We start from the raw sequence: 18,783 nt of genomic DNA on the forward strand, positions 1-18,783 counted from the left end.
AGCGGCAAAAATAGCACAGACAGGCAAGAAATGGTGTGTCAGAGCAGTGAAGGCTGTTGCATGGGGCAGTAGTCATTCTACCTGGCGAACGACATCATCCTCTTGGCGGAACAATGCCGGTCTTCCCTTCTGTACCGCCACATCAACGACCGGACGCGCGTAACCTTCAGGCTTCAACATTCTTCACTGCAGTGGCGACACACGGATGCATTCAGCGGATGCTCGTGGCATTGCCTCCGGGATGGCGCAGTCTGGAATACATCAACCATCTTCGCCCGTCCAACTCCACGCCTCCAGATTCGCATCCACACCCTGCGCACCTAATCTCAGCCTATCAGAACCCCTGACGCAAGCTCGCTTCGTTGCCCCATAGGAACAAGTCTAGGCTGTCATCAATCTCCAGCGAGCCAGACATCTTCCGCTTTGGCGCTCATCAGCATTCTCGTTGATCCTCGAAGGCATGCATCCACAACATTCCTTCTTTCGGACATTGCAGAGGCCAGAGTTCTACCAAGCATCGACTATGACGAGGCAAGTGATCAGTAGGTATTTTGCGTCTGTTACCTTCACCTCGTCCTTCTCCTTCACTGCACTCGTACGCTATAAACCAACAGTGTGGCGAAGAACTGCACACTGATCGATCGTTCTACGCCATGCGCACAGCAATACCAACAGCAGCATTGTACGCTGTTTCGGCTGCAGCACCTCCTCGACCCGATGCTTCCACACAGCAGCTAGTAAATGGAAACGACTTCGGCCTTCCACGACGCAACGCGACTTACGACTATGTCGTGGTCGGTGGTGGCACAGGAGGACTTGCGATCGCGTATCGCCTGGCTGAGGATGGCACGAAGTCGGTGGCTGTGGTGGAAGCTGGAGGATTTTACGAAATCGAGAACGGCAACATTTCAGTCGTGCCGGCTTACAACATGGAGTACAATTACATCACGCCAGATTCACAGTGGGACAATCCTCTTGTCGATTGGGGTTTCCTGACTACGCCACAGGCCGGCGGTATGAATCAGCAGTTTCACTATGGCAGAGGAAAGATGCTGGGAGGATGGTAAGTGCGGGAGCATGCAGATTCGGAAATAGCAGCTGACTTCGAGTTAGTTCTGCCGAGAATGCCATGAACTACAACCGACCAACTGTCGGCACCCTCCAGGCATGGGCTGAAGCAGTCGACGATGACTCGTACTCGTGGGACAACTTCCTCCCATACTTCCAATCCTCTATCGACTATACTGCCGCCAACACTTCACTCCGTGCACCAAACTCTACAGTGCCTATGATCAAAGGCGAGATTGGCTCTGCGCCACTTCAAGTCTCCTACCCACACTGGGCCTCGCCAATGTCTTCGTGGGCACAACTTGCGTTCCGTGAACTTGGCATTGAAGACACAGACGACCAGATCAGTGGTGATCTAATTGGATCTCAATACAACACCTTGACCATCAATCCGAAGGATCAATCGAGAAGCTCTTCGCAATCAGGCTATCTGGATGCAGCACTTCACAGCCGTAGAACAAACCTCAAAGTCTACACCCACACCCTGGCCAAACAGATCATGTTCAATCCCAACAAGACCGCGACCAGTGTGCGAGTCCAAAGTGGCGCATTACCGACGTCGTACTTTCTAAACGCTAGACGAGAAGTCATCCTGTCTGCCGGCGCCTTCCAATCCCCACAGCTACTCATGGTCAGTGGCATTGGCCCGGCCTCACAACTTGAGCAGCACAACATCTCGGTAATCGCCGATCTACCAGGTGTTGGGCAGAACATGTGGGACCACGTGGTCTTGAGCGTAGGACGCCAGGTAGGCGTCGAGACCTACGGACGTCTTATGAATCAGACTGCGGCAAGGAAAGCAGAAGCAGACTATGCCAGTCCACCACATACCGGCATCTTGACAAACGACCAGTCTGACTACCTTGGCTGGGAGAAGATTCCAGCTTCGTATCGATCGAACTTCACTGCCGCCACAGCCTCGGCCCTCGACGAGACCTTCCCGCGAGACTGGCCCGAAGTCGAGTACGAGATCTCCATATCACCATTCGGGACACCCTCATTCTCCACGCCCGAGGATCCAATCGATGTAGGCTACATCCAGCCTGTCCTCATCGCACCGCTATCGCGTGGCAATGTCTCGATCTCCAGCGCGGACATGTCCGACCCGCCCATCATCAACCCCAACTGGCTTACAGACCCCGTCGACCAAGAGGTCGCCATCGCAGCTTTCAAGCGAGGAAGAGCTTTCTTCAATACTTCCGCCATTGCACCCATCCTCATCGGAGACGAGCTCACGCCTGGTCAGGACTTGCCTGAGGGTAGTAGTGATGCGGAAATTCTGTCGTACCTGCAGCAGAACATCGGATTCAATTGGCACGCGAGCTGTACGTGCAAGATGGGCAGGGAGCATGATCCGATGGCGGTTGTGGACTCTCGCGCGAGGGTGATGGGGGTGCAGAGGTTGAGAGTAGTAGATGCCAGCTCGTTCGCTTTGCTGCCACCGGGACATCCGCAGGCGACGGTGTATGCATTGGCTGAGAAACTTGCTGCGGATATTCTGGCTGGTCGATGATCTTGAAAATGAACAACTCTGACACTGGGGCCAGCACAGACTGGAAAGTAGTAGGTAATGTCAGGTTCTTACGTCCGGTAAAGTATCGCACTAACGATGAACAGTGATCGTCTGCTCTTCGGCCAAAATCACAACTCCACCATCTTCACGTATGGCTTGGGGTATAATCTCCGCAACAAAGAACTCCTCCATATTCCCATCCCATCCCTCAACGCCTCATCAAGGCCCATGATAATAAGGCGACGCACTCGCCGGAACACCCGCCGGCCACCCTCCCGTCCTGTAGCCCTCAATCAGAAATCTGTTCATTCGGTCGCCTAAATGACAGCATGGTGGCCATCGTCGTAGGTTTGCTTACCAAGGACCAGCACTACGGAACGCCCTAACACACAGAAAGCACACCTCAGCATCGCCATCCATTTCGCAGTAAAGCAAGAGCAGGAGGGTGATGATCTACCTTCCAACAAACTCCCCAATGTCCACGTGAATGTGTACATTCTGCCAATACCAACTCGTCAGAACAGGCACTGGGTGGCAATGATTAGATTAGGTGGATCTAGATACCAGATGAACATAGGTAAAGCGACGGGGAGGTCTTGATTCTGATCCGGTGCAACGGAAAGATCAGAAGTTGTTTCTTTTTTGCCTGGAAGGAGAAAGAAGATGATTGACATACCTCATAACCCATACTCATATTCCTCCACATGGCATTCCTCTCCCTCCTCATCGCCTCGGGATCCTCATCTAGCTCCGCATCCGAGGGACCCACGAAGACGCGTTTAAACCAGCTTCTCGAGGATTTATTCGACTTCCCCGTTGCGCTGCTGGAAGCTTCCCGCGAAGCGGACTCAGTCGTGCTCGTGGTCCTTGTCGACGTCGCTGATGATGAAGGATCGTTGGAATTCCGGCTGGAGGAGCTTAGAGATTTCTCATCGTATGCACATGCACCTCCAGAAAGACGGCCATAGTCTGACATGTCTTCCTTTTTGTGTTTGCGGGACCATTTGGAGCGTTTCGATGAGGAGGAGGTGGTGGTGGTGCTTTTCTTGGAGGACTTGGAGGAGGAGCTGCTGAAGGGTTGATAGCTTTTGATGGCGGAGGAGTAGGAGCGGCTGTAGGCGGGTGAGAGCGGTGTTGCGAAGGACATTTTGTTGCTGGTGTGGGACATTATGTGCTATTGTTGAACAACCGAGAACGAGAAAAGTCTTTGGAGGAATCAGAGAGTGAGAAGTGTATGGTATGGTATATAGGTTGACTGATCAAGCAGTGCGAACAACACTGCGATCTTCGGTCAGCAACTGTACAGGTATATACCAGGCTCTCAGCCCTGGCCCGCATGGTTAGCAGCGACATCTCATGGTTCTACCCGGTTGGGTAGCACATGTCAGGTCTCCAACGTGCTGGCACGTTCCGGTCCCCGGAGGATTTCTTGCTTGGATGCAGATCCAATCCTCGCATCTCGCACGTTGCGCGGAAGCAGCACTGGTGCTACTGTACTGTGCTCAAATCAGCCTGCTCCGGCTCCTTTTAGATCTACAATACTGTAGCATGGCAATACCCACCCAATAGGGATCTCGAGGAGGATGGGGGCCATGTGTCAGCCGCAGTGATCGACAAAAGTCATCTCTCAAAGGCTTGCACGCTTGCTGACCAAGAGCAAAACACACCTCACACTTGCCAGGGTATAGCATGACACTGCCGGAACCTTGTACACAGGAACTTCCCGAAAGCTTCTCTGATTCGTCAGTTCTCGTCTTTAACCAACAACATCCTAACATCCCGGACCCTATTTTCCGATCCTGCGCCATCGTTCAGGACCAAGCGCACAAAGTCTCTTTGACAGCAGAGTTGATCCTTTGGGGTTTGCAGACCTCACTCGCTCAACTTGGAGTGATCGTTGGAGGAGGACTGTCTCAAGCCACTGCTTCCTCCACGGCGCCTTCCAGGAGCTTCTTGTGAGGGGTTGAATCCTCAGCTTGTCGTGCAGCGTCGTTCAACATTTTCATCGAGTTGCAAATCTGTGTGTTCCACCGCCAGAAGGCCCATCTCTTCCATCATTGAACCGAGACACGATACTCGGTATCGCGCGTGCGAATCCGAAAGTTGCGAATTGCAGTGGCATGATTTGGTATAGTAACTTAGTAAGAGCACGTTGGGGTAAGACCAGCGCCGACGATCTCGGATTTCCACGCGTGCGCGCCACGCTGTCCGGGTCCCAGTTTGATTGTCGTCTGACTGCTGATCATCAGCCACGACAGCACAGAGAAGACTGTAGTCTGCAGCGAGCAACGCTTACAGATGAGGCAGGTACGGCTGGCCCTAAAGGCGCTAAAGTGCCTCGTCCGTGCCTATGGGAATGCTTCATGATGTTGTTGGATGTAACGTTTGAGGTCCAATTGGAGACTTCATCCTTTCGACTTCTTTGTTGTCTGTTTCGCAAAGCGGACATGGTCGAGTCTTGCGTCTCGTCCATGTCCTCGTGGTCGCAGCGACTCACAACGTAAAGCGTTGCACTAAGACCTCCATCTTGTACTGTCCTACGATATCTGCCAGCGCTTTTTCGACAACCTCGCACCTTCCTGCTTGTCAAGACCCAGCGGCAAATCTCGGATCGGAAGCAGTTCGCGATGAGTGTGCTCGAGGCTCCAGGGTGGGCCGGTCTGAGGATCATGCTTAAGCTGGAGTAGTGGTGGGAGCAGGCTTGAGAGGAGTGTGGCTCGCCTTCGATGCGGAGGGAGCAGGAATCAAGGGTGAGGGTCCCTACAACGCGATGACTGGTTACTGTTAGTCGATGATGACGGAGCAGGGTCTTCGTGGAGGGTGGAGGGATAGGTAAGGCGCACCATTGTGCTCAGTGGCTTGCATCCGCAGCGTTACGTTCGAGCCCTCATCAGAGCCGCCATGCGTGACGGAACCTCCTTCGCCAGACTCTGCTCGTAGTCCTGCCCATTACGGCTCCAAAATCTGGATAGAAAGGCGTGCGATGATCAAACAGATTTCGTGTTCGTACTGTCTCATGCTGCAGGCATAGTATCTGTCGCTTGTGTCCGCGCAGTATGCGCACACTGTCCATCCAGCGTACCTTCAAAATGCAGTCCCTTGGGTATCTTTCGCGAGACCTGCCTCGCATCCTGTTTCATGTCCCATCCCCACCTGAACGCCTTCGCTATGCAGTACCTGGTAGTCCGCGACCTATGCACATCCGCCTGACCTCCCAATCATGATGACGCTGCCGCTCACCTTATGATCCCTCGACCTCCTTGCTCCTCTTATGCAGGAAATCTGCCAGCCATTCAAGCGGCTTCTCGGGCTCATACACCGCCAAGTACTTCATTCCTTCCAGCAAATGCGGGGTGATGTTGCTGTTGAGGTATTGCCTCGTTGGCCCACCGTGCGCGACTGGCTTGTCAGGTCTGGCTGAAGGCTGTGGTGGCATTGAGCCGGGTCTGGCAGAAGCGGTGGATGCCACTGGCGGTGTCGCAACCGCTGGCGCGATGGTGGAGAGGTGCTCAGGTTGCGAGATCATGGCTGGGTTGATGGATTGTGTTGCCTGTGGAGGAGGATTTGGGTCTGTCGGATCCTGCTGCTGTGCTGGCGCCTGTGCTTGTGTGATGCTAGATAGTGATGTCTGGAAGCCGATGAGCATCTCGTGTAGGCGAGCGGCATAGTCGGAGGGTATTCGTACCTCGTTCGGTTCTTCTTTCATCTCCACGTCAGCATTGTTAGCTGTGCCATTCGTTCCGTGTGGTAGATCCGCCATTGTGAGAGATTTTGCATGTGATGGTGTAGAAAGTGAAGCAACAGCCGAGATCGCGTCGAGGCTTGGGAGCGCGTCGCGGGATGTCTTGGCAGGAAGCGACTTCACGCTCCGCTTGCATCGGTCTCCCCCTTCTTCTACACCTCACGACACGAATGCACGATCAATGTTCCTATTGAATGGCCGCGGCGCGCTCTATCAATGCTCATAGCTGTGCCAAAGCTTGCCGTATTGTACCGTTCCAGGATCTGAAATGCCTTTCCGAGAAAACGTTAGAAGGGGACCCTATTGGCAGATGATACTAATGCCAGGACGTCTATCGAGATCATGACATGCCAGTCAAGCAGCATCGAAAGATGACGACTTGTTCCACAGTCGTAGGAGCAAGCGGAGGACTATCACTCTTTCAGAGCATGAACCAGCGGAGTCGCGCCAGACTATCCGTACACATGAAAGGTAGGACATCCAGAGGAGACGCCAGACATGCAAAAGAAAAAGCATGACTTCATGTACTTTATGTACAAATTGATGGTAGCCATCGAGGACTTCGAACAAGCCGACATCTTGCCCAGAGAGGACAACGACTTCAGCTGGCTAGTGCAGCTCTCAAGTTGAGCTTCAGGTTCTGCTGGCTATCGTTAGATCCCACCACTTTCGTTGACGCAAAGCCGCTCACTTTGGCTCACTGAGCAGACTCTCTCGTCACAAACGCTGCGAAACCTCTCCAAGATCGCTGCTCATTGGTCCCATGAGCGCGAACGAGCAGTCACAGGCTCACTTGAAGCCTAACATCAAACGTGTGAGCTTGGCTACGCTAACCTTTCCACTTGGATCTCCGCTTGCCACCTCTCCATCGCACCTTCTCCACAATACAGACACCAACCGCGCACTGATAGCGTAGTGTGTTGACCACCTCCATTGCTCTACGGTAAGCACCCTACAGCACAACAGACTTCAAGAAGCACAACATATCACTGACCATGCTCAAGTCACTACCCAAGAAGTCTCTGGCGTACCAGATTCAACAAAACGTTCTCTCCAACCGCACCACTAAGTCGAACAGCTCCGCCAAGATGCCGCCAAAGGACGCAAAGGTCAGTCAGCTGCATGGTGGCAGCAACGTTCGCTCACACTTTCACAGAAGCCGAAGCCTGCGAAGGAGGAGCCCTCCACTCCCGAGAAACCCAAGGCCAAACCGAAGTCAAAGGTAGAAGCTCCAAAGGTAGAGACTCCGAAGAAGGCCGTGAAAGCCAAAGACGAGACACCCAAGAAGCCCGCGAAAGTCAACGATGAGACGCCCAAAAAGACTTCGCAGAAGAAGAAAGGAGATGCCAAGCTCGACACGAGTGAGTTCCTGGTACTGCAGACCGATACCACTGGTGGTGCGGTCCCTGTCGAGATCAAGATTAGCGGCGAATCTCTCCAGGCCGACTACTACGAGAAAAGCAAAAAACACACGAAGATTTTGCAGATCCGCGGCGAGGCTGGCTTCGCCTTCACCAAGACCGTAAGCACACTCTCCACCGTTGTGGAGCGTTCCATGCCGCTAACGCGCTCTCCAGGTGATGCTCACCGAGGGCCCGTATGCCGGTCACCAAGCTATCTTGCTCCGCCCCGCCAAGGCGATGGAGTTCCTCAAGTTCCCCGACGAGGTGCGCAACCGCATCTATCGCCACTACTTCGCCTGCCAGGCTGTTCAGAACGAGGAGATTGTCCTTGATGGCAAGCGCAAGGAAACGAAGGAGTCCTATGCCACGTTTTATGCCAAGACCTACTGCGAGAAGCAGAAGGACCGCGTAGCGCTGTTGCGCGTGAACAAGGAGGTGAGTATCTGCCACTTCTCCCACCAAACATTTACATATGCTCAATGTTATACAGGTCTACAATGAAGCGCTTGGCGTCTTGTATGCCCAACCCATCAAGTTCGAATCCACGCAGTCTGTCAGCGACTTCATGAGTCTCGTGTCCAAGGACGTCTCGCCGCGCTTGCGCCGCCTTGAGATCGTCAATTACAAAACCAGCTCAAGCCGTAACGCCTGGCACTTCCTCGCCGAATGCAAGAACCTGCGACGCTTGACCATCCACTCCGGCGTCTTCGCCGAGGGCGACCCAGTCAAGGCCGCGAAAATCTTCCACGCGGACACCTACAAGTTCTTCGCCGCTATCGGCACGGCTAAGGGCGACAAGGCCGCAGGTGTTGATCTTCTTCACTTCTCCAAGGGCGCCTTCACTTATCGTGACGAGAAGAAGGTGACCAAGAATTGGTCGGAGGAGATGGTGGAGGAGTTCAAGGACAATCTCAAGAAGAAGCTGAAGTGAGTACTTTTTCTTTCATGACCCCCGATCGACGGGCACCAGACTGATCGAGGTACCTGATCACAGCCCCAAGCCCATCGCCCCCAACAGCTTCACCTACTTCTCCAACCTCGAGGCTGAGGTCAAGGATGAGGCCAAGACTGTCACACCAGCACCTACCACTCCCATCCCAGCTCCACCTGCACCGATCTCGCATGACGGCAAAACCCCTGCACCAACGTCACCAGACTCCACCTCTGCATAAGCTAACCAGAACGCCACCACAGCTTCTGGGCCCTATCATACTGGACCTGCATCTGCGGCTCCGAGGATCCTGGCCACGTGTGCCAGGACATCATAGGCGAGCGGTTGAAGCAGGAGCGGGATAGAGATGCGTTGAAGCCTTTTCATGAGGGTGCTTTCCGACAGAGTCAGATGCTGGCAGTTTCCTAGGCCATGCATGGCTCGGAGTTACATGCGAATCATGGAAGATTAGACGGAAATTTCAGCGTAGCAGCTGTCTGTGACAGGCTGGAACGGCAAGAAGCCACTGTGGATAAGGAAGTCTACCAATTATGGATGTGCTCGAAAGGCTCCTCTGCTTCGTTGTCGTTGACCGTGCCACGCGGTGATGCGGCATCATCTCGAAGGGCGGTTCTTAGCCGGGAGGTCAGTCAGCTCGTTTCGAGTCGCACATCGGAACACTCGTGTGAGCTTTCTCTCTGGTATGCGGTCTACTTCCCTGTTGCCCACGAATCATGGCTACATGCCCACGCATTTGACACCTGCTCGCTTTCGAGTGCCATGAGAAAGCTTGGTGGACACAAGTTCTTGAGATCAATCGTAAGGGCCTTTCCAAACACTCCTTGCTTGCAACCCACTACCTCGGTCATAAACATAACATATACATGCTCTGATCGTCTTCCTCAGAAGCACAACAGGGGAGCGTTTAGTCCACAAAAGGAAATGCTCCTCTCAACGCCATGCATCGCTTCCAACCCAAAAAAATGAAAAGCCCCAAACCCTTCACGAGCCGAGCCTGTACACGAAAGGTCATAACCCATCCAATACCCGCCTCTTTCACTAAGAATGAAACGCCGCCCTTTGGAAGCTCTCCACCGGCACGTCACCACCCTTTCCAGGAGGTAGTGTGGGGGCCTTCTTGATCTCCGCCTTCTCTTTATCCGTAATCTTCATGCTGTTCGCCCGACTTTGCGCACCGGCGGAGTTTGTAGTCATGATGTTGAGTCTGCTTCCCGCTTCGCTGCCTGGCGCACTCTTGGCCGCGATCTGGGCCTGCTGCGGCCGCCTTTGGATTGTCTCGAGATATGGTGATGGGAGATATCCTACGCCCCCGTCTCTTGCTCTGCAGCGCCACCATTCTGAGGGCTGACCCATTGGGTCTGATTTCGAGAGGACTGCGACGAGGTCTCCTTTCTTTACTGCCAGGTCGATGCCTTCTTGGAAGGGCTGGCCAGGCTGGGTTTGTGGTGTGTAGTCGTAGATGACTCGGCAGAAGTCGAGCTTGCTGGGATCGAGGGATTGAGGCTGGCCGTCTGGACCTATCAGTTGGCCCTGCTGCTGTTGCTGAGCTTCCTGCGAGGCTGCAAGGGCGCGGATGAGCTTGCCCATGAGCCAGGGTAGGCCGAAGACGGCAACGACAAAGAAGATGAAGGGTTTGCGGGAGGGCTTGAAGGCTGGCTGACCATCTGGGCCGGGTGCGCCGCTGAATTGGGCGAAGTTGGCGGGCGTCAGCTCTTTCGACGATGCTGGTGGAGGCCGACCGGTGAGCTTAGCAATTGCTGTCCGGATCCATCGCATTATCGTGAAGATGCCGAGGACTGAGCCGAGAGTCTGCTTGAGGGTGCCAAACTGCTCGGCCACACTGACCATGGCGAAGAAGGAGGAGTGGGTGGCCATATATGTGCTCTCGAGCATTTGCGCAAACCCCCCAAAGGCGCCTACTATGCTCTCGATCATCTGGAAGGTCGCTTGGGTGCTGTTGCTGAAGGTTTGCGTGAGACTTTGCGGTTGACCATCTGAGCCTACCATGCCTGGCTGCCCGTACATCCCACCGCCGTATCCTCCCATACCTCCGTAGCCTCCCATTCCGCCGTACATGCCTCCCCCATACATGCTGCCCATGCCGCCCATGCCGCCACCAAACCGGCTGTAGAGCGAGCTGTAAGACGACATGCCGCCGTATCCACTCATTCCGCCCATGCCATAAGGCGGAGAGTACGCCGACGACATGCCGGGTCTGCTGTATGGAGAGGAGTAGTTCGACGCTGTGCGTGTGGCGACTTGGTTGAGGGCGTCGGTTCGTGCTGGCAAGACTGGAGCGCCGGTTGACGATGGCGCCGCTGCCGTCGCAGTGGTGGTCGATGTCGGCACTGCGGCGGATGATGTGGCACCTCCAGCGGCTGCTCGTTCCCACGGTTTGGGCGGTGATGCCATAGTTCTGAGCGATGCTACAACATGTCGCGTCGTGGAGAGATGGAGATGTGGGCGTGAAAGATGCGATGAGTGATGCAGTCACCGTCAACGCCCTCAATGTGACCGAAAGCGACCGAGCCTCGGCAAAGAATGAAACTCGAAAGTCTCTCCAGCCACAACACTGTCAACACACAAACACACGCCTCTATCATCACAACAAGGCCGAATCAACGCCCTCAAACAATGATGTTGGGCACGATGTACTGTCCAGAGCGCAGATTGCACGTCCCGGAAGAGCGTGTGCCAGGAAGCAGACATGTCCCATCGATCGTCCACCACGACCAACAACGAAAGCGAAAGTACATTACGGATGCTTCGTAGACACGCAGTCCTGCCCTCAACAACGCCCGTACATATCACAGTCATCACCTCTTGCTGCCACGAAGGTTCGCGCCCGAGACTCTACAGTCACAGGTGGCCCTGGTTCTGCACAGCGATGGCCGGCAGAACATGCCTGGGACATCTTCCTGATCTTCTCTCACCCTTGCCAGTAAGTCATGTCACTAAATCTCCTTATCGCAGGTAGCGAAGACAAAAGACATGCGACACGCCGCTCCCGATGCGGTCTTGCTATCGGCTCACGATGCTGCTGTCCGTCCACTCGGTACTTCTACTCGGCACAATCGCGAGCGCACAGTTTCCGAAGAAACCAGATGGCCTTACTTTACTTCGATCTCGTTTCAACGACAGCGTAACAATCAGCTACAAAGAAACACACATCTGCGAAACGACACCAGGCGTGCGGTCCTTCGCTGGCTATGTATCCCTACCTCCTAACACGACCACCGAATTGGGCATCAACCAATCTTTTCCCATCAACACTTTCTTTTGGTACTTTGAGGCCCGCAACGATCCCCAGAATGCACCGCTATCTTTGTGGTTCTCCGGCGGTCCAGGCAGCTCATCGTTTACAGCTATCTTGTCCGAGAACGGACCATGTTGGGTGAACGCAGACTCCAAGACGACGAGGTTGAATGAATGGAGCTGGAACACCGATGTGAATATGCTGTACATCGACCAGCCCGTTCAGCCTGGCTTGAGTTTTGATGGACTGCACAACATCACGTATGATTTGCTATATGACGAGACTACTCTCTTGAACGACACATCGCCGATCCCAGCGCAAAATGCAACATTCGTGGTGGGCACTGGGCCGAGTGGGAATGAGAATAAGACAGCCATTGGAAGTGTTGCTGCAGCTGTGCACGTTTGGCACTTTCTACAAGTCTGGACCCGGGAGTTTCCAGAGTACAAGACGAGCGACAGTCGCATCAGCCTGGCGGCAGAATCATACGGCGGTAAACACGGACCAGAGTTCTTTTACTTCGTCCAAAAGCAGAATGAGAAGATCGCAGCAACCACGTGCAGCACGATATGTCCGCTGCAGATCCTCAATCTCGACACTCTGCTCATCGTCAATGGATGCGTTGGCGATGTGCAATTGCCGTCGTTTCCGCAATTTGCATACAACAATACTTACGGCATCCAGGCAGTCAACAAGACTACGTACGACAACATGACATTCAGCTACACGAGGAAGGATGGCTGCAAAGATCAGGTGGAACAGTGCCAAATGCTCTCTATCCAGTATGACCCGGACTTAGTGGGCATCAACGACACCGTCAACGACATCTGCCACGACGCTTACATCTTTTGCGAACAATACGTAAAAGCTCCTTATCATGACTCTGGACGCAATTGGTACGACGTGACTGCGTTAGATCCAGTCTCGATGACCCCGCCGTTTTTCCGGGGGTACATGCAGAATCCATTCGTTCAAGAGGCCCTTGGAGCGCCAATGAATTAGAGCGGTCACGCCGACCAGGTTGCCTATGCGTTCAGTGCCATGGGCGACGCTTATCGGCCTGGTCATCTCGACAAGCTGGCCTACCTCTTGGATCACGGCATCAAAGTTCAATTCATGTATGGAGACAGGGACTACATTTGTAACTGGATTGGTGGCGAGACGGTCTTGCTCGCCATCGAGTATACCGATGCGGCAAAGTTCAGTGCTGCCGGCTACGAGCCCATACAGACGAACGATTCCTACGTTGGAGTTCAGGTCCGCCAGTAAGGGAACTTCTCGTTCGCCCGCGTGTATCAGGCGGGCCATGCTGTACCCTTTTCGCAGCCAGAAACTGCATACCGGATCTTCTCTCGCGCCCTCCGAGGTCAAGTCATAGCTACTGGCAAAAGCTCGGCCAGCGTCGATGGAGAACCATATGCAAGCAAAGGCCCGAGCAGCACCTGGCAGTTCAAGAATGATCCTCCAGCGCAGCATATCCAGGCCGTCTGCTACACATGGTACGCACCAAAGACTTGCACAGATGAGCAACTGTACAGTCTCGGTAATGGTACTGTGCTGGTTCAAGACTATATTCTGGTTGACAAGAATGCGACGCAGCTGTATCCAGACATTGTCGGAGGTGGCGATATAAGAGAAACCGGCTTCATGCGATAGCTCACAGGTGAGCGAGAGCAAACCGTGGTGCCGGTTGGCGATGCTCGAATGATTAGTCAGAGTCACACTGGAGTGATTTGCGACTACTTTGACATTCCAATTGCAAAGCTTCTTACAGTACTGACCAACTAGTGTAGCGCACACATCAGTGGTCGCGGACGGCAATGTGTGCAGCGATCGACAAGCCTGTAGCTGGTATAAGAAGTACGTCCGCCGACATGATACCTTCCTAATTCAGCTTTGCGGGCATCGGAAATGGCATTCGAGGCTTGAGTCGTTTGCTCACGCGCAAACATTTTCTGTCGAAACTGTGTCCAGGCAATGGCATCATGATGCACATTGAACGTCTACCAAACCTGCCCGGAGTCGACGGCAAGACGCAAGAGGTGGGCGTTGTGATCAGAAAACCTTTGTGGAACGGCAACACAAAGCGAGTACTAAATTGAAGCTTATGGAGCCATCATATGGCGTTCCGAGGGACCACCAATCATGCTTATAGGGCTGATATTCCTCGTTGCGTCCAAGCCCTAGCGTATGCACGACCGAACTATTGCTCTGATGAAGTCGCCACCTGTGCGACCAATCACAGCCAAGCTACGCACAACACACCAGATGTGGCTCAAACATTTGCTATCTCGCTGCCGGACAACTACTATCATGGCAAACACTCTAAAGAAGCAAGATCCATCGGTTCCTGCGGTTATCGGAACGTTGGCCGCTCTTCCTTGCCGCCAACGCTTGTCCGATCACCTTCCATGACCGTTGACTGGCTTGCACGTGCTGCACCGTCGACTACTGTTCAGCAGCAGTTCATTGCGACCCACAGCGGATCGAGTCCTACAAGCCATCTAGATGCCAATGATCGCCGGGTCGACACTCAGGAGTCCAGAGTCTGCACGGTAGTCTACCAAGCACGAGCTGCTCTTGAACTGGTAGACACACGGCTTGCATGCATTTCATTTCGGCCTCATAGTGTCCCATAGCGAGTGCTGCAGCCACGACTCTGCCTCAGCTACCTTGCACCGGATCATGCCCAGCCTCGGCCGTGACATCGGCCTGCTGGTGGTGCATGCTTTGCAAGTGTGGACTTCTGCTGATGCCGTTCAGCAGACCTTGACTATCGCCATGTGGAGACAGGGGACTCCAACAACTGTATACATAACTGCTCTCACATCCGCTTGTCAGTATGTGTTTACAATCTTCACCACAGTCTTTTCTTCATCACTTTCGTTAAAGCTCCTTGGCCAGGTTGCCAATCACGCATACAGCTATGCATTCGTTCTTCACGGCCATCTTGGCAGCGACCTCCCTCATCGGCAGTACCTTAGCAGCACCTGTTGTGCACCGCGCTGATGATGCTATCACACCAGTTAGCCCCGGAGGCGTAGAAGATCTCGTCATCACGGCAGAGAACACTCTCAATGCCACCAACTCACAGCCCATCACCAACTCAACCACTGGCGCAAAGCCAGAGGAAGACATAATGAGCATCCAGGCCAACCAACGCCTGCCCCTCGCCCTCGTCAACAACATGGGCGGCGCAGTCAATGCGTACGTTACCGGTCTCGATCCCTCGGGCAAAGTCGTCTTCGTCCAAGGCAACGGACAATTCTACTACCCACCCTGCGACTCCTCCTACACCTCCCCCAGAGAAGTCAACGGCCCCATCGCCATCCCTCTCAACACCGCCCAAGGCAGCACCGTCACAGTAACCCTCCCCGACTACATCTCATCCGCCCGAATCTGGTTCGCCCAAGGCAACCTGCACTTCTACTCCGTCTGGAACCCAGCTACAAACTCCCCCAGCCAAGTCCAGCCCTCATTCGCAAACCCACAGGATCCCTCCGCCGGCATCAACTGGGGTTTCGTCGAACTCACCAACAACCAAGGCGGCCTCTACGCCAACCTCTCCTTCGTCGACTTCGTCGGCCTCGCCCTAGGCATGTCCATGCGCGCAGGCTCCGGCGCCACGACTACAGTCCGCGGCCTCCGCCCAGGAAGCGTCAGCACAATCTGCAACGCCCTCCAAAGCCAGCAGCGCGCTGACGGACAGCCATGGGGAAACCTCTGCCAGGCGGGCGGAAACGGACCTCTCCGTGTCGTGGCACCGAACATCTACGTGAGCTCCGGCAACGGTGCGTTCGGCAACTACTTCAACTCTTACATCGATCAAGTCTGGTCGCGGTACACCGGTAATACCCTCTGGCTGGACACCCAGAACAGCCACGGCAAAGTCGCCTGCCGCGTTAGCGGCTCAACTCTCTCCTGCAATGGCGATAACCGGGTTTACAACAAGCCCACCGCGGGCGACATTTTCGGCTGCAACTCTGGCCCCTTCGCGATCTGGGGGAGCGACAACGACGTCCATCGTGCTGTGGTGCCGCGTTTGTGTGCTGCGTTCAACAGGGGGACGTTCATGGTTAACGGGGGTGATACCCAGCCGGGGCCGCATGCTGATCAGTACTATACTACTTCGCCGAACAACCAGTATAGCAAGATTGTGCATCAGCAGGAGGTTGATGGACGGGGATACGCCTTTTCGTACGATGATGTGAACCCGAGTGGAGGGGTTGATCAGAGTGGTACGCTGGCTGATGGGAACCCGCAGTTGTTGACGGTGTTTGTGGGAGGGGCTTAGATGGTGTTGACCATGGATTGGGGTGTGGAGGATTCTTGGATATAGTTTCGTAGTAGTGTAATGCTTTCTTGTCGCGCAGTGCTCCTCGTGTCGTCGTCATGTTCAATTATGATGCTCTCGTGGCCGATGCTGAACATTCACCTCAAACCGCGCAATATCCGAAATTTTCAGATAAGGCATGTGATAGCCTATCCCTTGCCATCCCAGCGCAAGGAGTAGATGTTCCTGTGCAACACCACCTTACCCAACAGACAAAACCAATGAACTGAAAAGCAGTCGCTCATCGTCAATCATGCATGACTTGCTCCAAGTTACCTCTTTACCAAGATGTCTTCTACCAGAACAATCATCGTCCCTATCCCGAACCAGCACTTCCAACGCACAGAATCGTTCCACACGACAATTCTCCCCTTCACTCTTGCGAATGCAGTGGCACTGTGTCTCATTAAGCGTAGCGACCGAGCGCTAGCCACACCGGAGTACGAGCTTGCGAGTACGTAGGTGAGGCGTCAGCGAGGGAGTGAAGCTCTATACCAGCCCTCAACTAGCCTTGGCGCCCGCTCTGATTGGTCAACTTTCAAGTTTTCGGGTCACGTGACCTACCGCACTGTGCCTGTTGGCGAACTCGCAAACATATACTCGTCGCTAACGCCTGTGTCGTCGTATAATAAGCACTGTACGTCGGGTAGCGGTAGCGTGGATCGCACGCTACTTTGCAGTCTAGAAGGGTTGGTAGAGAGCTCCACTCCGCTACGCTTACCTTTGGAGGTTCACAACCGCCAACAGCACATTTTCTGGCAATCGCAGGGAAAGCCGGACGGACCCGACCCCAGGATGAAAATTCTGGTCCCAGCGGAACCTCGTTTCCGCCAAGACGGCAGCAGGATTCACGCCACCGCACACGGCCGATAATGAGCCCCAATAATGTTGAGCTTTATATTCAACCAAGCACATTGTGCCTCAAACGAGTACCTCGTTGCCGGGGTAGCTCAATCGGTAGAGCGTGTGGCTCTTAGCTACTATAGCGAGATCACCTCAAGGGTGTGTTTTACCACATCCTGCGCTTCTGCAGACTGGATGCTAACGAATGACGCAGTCGTGGTATGTTCCTACATTCATACGATCTTATCCAACCATGCACATGCTGATTATCAGATCAGGGTTCGAGCGTAAGCATTAACCGATGTTCTCCATGATTAGAGCATGTTGTTAATCAAACTCTTGAAGCCCACCTTCGGCTATTCCTATACAAAGTCTTCTGACCTTGACACTTTTTTGCGCTTTTGTTGTGGAGTTTGAGAGGTGTGGAGAGAGTGATTGTGTGGACGATGATGCTTTTCCTTTTGGGACGGGACAAGGCGTGAAGTTCGTAAAGGAGGCTTTGAGGCGAGGCGTGAGACTTTTCGCAGCAGTAAGCGCCACGGAACATGAATTTATCAAGTCAACAATCAAACCTACACATGGCGAGGAGAAGAACTTGACAAGGATATCTTTCGAGAGTGGGAGATTAATCTGAATCGTTCCTTTTTGATGTGATATGTTGGCATGGATACGCAGCTGGGGTTTTCAGACGACTTTGGTCTATTGACAACCATTCTGGGTAGGTGTGCTTCCTACCCCGGGCGAGATATCTCAAAGATGCGAGTTTCGTACATCGACGGCGTGCCTCTCAATGATCTGAAGAGCCATGTCAGGGCATGGTTGCATGTACGAATCACAGAGACTCAAACAATGTTCTTCGCCAACCACTCCTCCCAGTCTTGCTTGCTGCTACTGCTGCCAATTCCGTTCTCGACTATGCCCTGCAGAATTGTGAGCGACAATACCTCACTGTCGTCGATGCACACTTACATTGAACAGTACTGTCGGCGTTACATGAATACCCTGCAAGCGGTTGTGCTTTACGAGAGGCTTCAAGTCGTTGGTGACACCATTGCCGACATTCAAGCTACCGTCCTTGCCTGGCTTCGTGGAGATTTCGAGCTTTGAGTAGATGGTGTCTGAGTCCACGCCAACGGTGCCAGCAAGCTTGGCCAGTCTTTCATAGGTCTTGTTCCTGGTCTCGTTGACGACATTCACATCGAAGTACTCAGTCTGCTTGTCGAAGAGAGCTTTGGAGAATTCCCAGAACTTGTCCGGCCTGGTCTGGAGCACAGCCACGCCAGCCTCGTGGACTAGTGTAGACGATGGATGCCATGGTTGGATCTGTTGGCGGAAGATGAATTGCACCTTGTCTGCGTACTTCGACCTTGCCGCTGGGAGGACATCGTGGTAAACTCTGTCGAACATCTTTTTCGAGAACTGTCATCGTTCCCGTCAGTCATGTCATCAGAAAGATGCTCGGATCGAGCATACTGGGCAGACATAGTCCAAGACTGCCATCGTCGCATCAGCACATGTCGAAGGGCATATCAGCGACACATGTGTAAGACATACAGAGCTCGAGAGTGTGCAGCGTTTCTGGGTTGGCAGCAGCAACCCACTTCTGGCCTGCGTACTTTGGTGCGAGCGCCATGGTGAGTTGTCGAAGATTGGATTGCAGTGATTGATGAGAT

At 53.8% G+C, this 18,783-nt stretch overlaps 8 protein-coding genes across 8 annotated transcripts; 4 read left to right on the plus strand and 4 right to left on the minus strand.

Annotated features, from left to right (window-relative positions):
- Positions 1-653: 653 nt before the first annotated feature.
- Positions 654-2,581, plus strand: CLAFUR5_07949 (Patulin synthase; the record flags this gene model as incomplete). Its single annotated transcript, XM_047907097.1, has 2 exons — positions 654-1,063; positions 1,114-2,581. The coding sequence occupies 2 exons, from the start codon at positions 654-656 to the stop codon at positions 2,579-2,581; spliced, it is 1,878 nt and encodes a 625-aa protein (XP_047759601.1).
- Positions 2,582-3,096: 515 nt separating this feature from the next.
- On the minus strand, positions 3,097-3,749 carry CLAFUR5_07950 (uncharacterized protein; the record flags this gene model as incomplete). Its single annotated transcript, XM_047907098.1, has 2 exons — positions 3,097-3,183; positions 3,258-3,749. 2 exons carry the CDS (start codon positions 3,747-3,749, stop codon positions 3,097-3,099), a joined length of 579 nt encoding a protein of 192 aa, XP_047759889.1.
- Positions 3,750-5,822: 2,073 nt separating this feature from the next.
- On the minus strand, positions 5,823-6,341 carry CLAFUR5_07951 (uncharacterized protein; the record flags this gene model as incomplete). The annotated part of the gene is made up of 2 exons (XM_047907099.1): positions 5,823-6,209; positions 6,267-6,341. 2 exons carry the CDS (start codon positions 6,339-6,341, stop codon positions 5,823-5,825), a joined length of 462 nt encoding a protein of 153 aa, XP_047759960.1.
- A 977-nt stretch (positions 6,342-7,318) lies between these two features.
- Positions 7,319-8,898, plus strand: CLAFUR5_07952 (uncharacterized protein; the record flags this gene model as incomplete). Its single annotated transcript, XM_047907100.1, has 5 exons — positions 7,319-7,432; positions 7,480-7,845; positions 7,901-8,161; positions 8,217-8,653; positions 8,721-8,898. 5 exons carry the CDS (start codon positions 7,319-7,321, stop codon positions 8,896-8,898), a joined length of 1,356 nt encoding a protein of 451 aa, XP_047759912.1.
- An 818-nt stretch (positions 8,899-9,716) lies between these two features.
- On the minus strand, positions 9,717-11,090 carry CLAFUR5_07953 (Peroxisomal membrane protein PAS20; the record flags this gene model as incomplete). Its single annotated transcript, XM_047907101.1, has 1 exon — positions 9,717-11,090. The coding sequence occupies one exon, from the start codon at positions 11,088-11,090 to the stop codon at positions 9,717-9,719; it is 1,374 nt and encodes a 457-aa protein (XP_047759901.1).
- Positions 11,091-11,712: 622 nt separating this feature from the next.
- CLAFUR5_07954 (Carboxypeptidase S1 B) lies at positions 11,713-13,590 on the plus strand (the record flags this gene model as incomplete). The annotated part of the gene is made up of 3 exons (XM_047907102.1): positions 11,713-12,903; positions 12,937-13,087; positions 13,205-13,590. The coding sequence occupies 3 exons, from the start codon at positions 11,713-11,715 to the stop codon at positions 13,588-13,590; spliced, it is 1,728 nt and encodes a 575-aa protein (XP_047759951.1).
- Positions 13,591-14,860: 1,270 nt separating this feature from the next.
- On the plus strand, positions 14,861-16,228 carry CLAFUR5_07955 (Glucan endo-1,3-beta-glucosidase; the record flags this gene model as incomplete). The annotated part of the gene is made up of 1 exon (XM_047907103.1): positions 14,861-16,228. The coding sequence occupies one exon, from the start codon at positions 14,861-14,863 to the stop codon at positions 16,226-16,228; it is 1,368 nt and encodes a 455-aa protein (XP_047759950.1).
- Positions 16,229-17,952: 1,724 nt separating this feature from the next.
- Positions 17,953-18,743, minus strand: CLAFUR5_07956 (uncharacterized protein; the record flags this gene model as incomplete). Its single annotated transcript, XM_047907104.1, has 4 exons — positions 17,953-18,030; positions 18,080-18,529; positions 18,584-18,603; positions 18,665-18,743. 4 exons carry the CDS (start codon positions 18,741-18,743, stop codon positions 17,953-17,955), a joined length of 627 nt encoding a protein of 208 aa, XP_047759959.1.
- Positions 18,744-18,783: the final 40 nt, after the last annotated feature.

This window comes from Fulvia fulva, chromosome 3 (genome assembly GCF_020509005.1).
Source record: "Fulvia fulva chromosome 3, complete sequence".
Classification (NCBI taxonomy): domain Eukaryota; kingdom Fungi; phylum Ascomycota; class Dothideomycetes; order Mycosphaerellales; family Mycosphaerellaceae; genus Fulvia; species Fulvia fulva.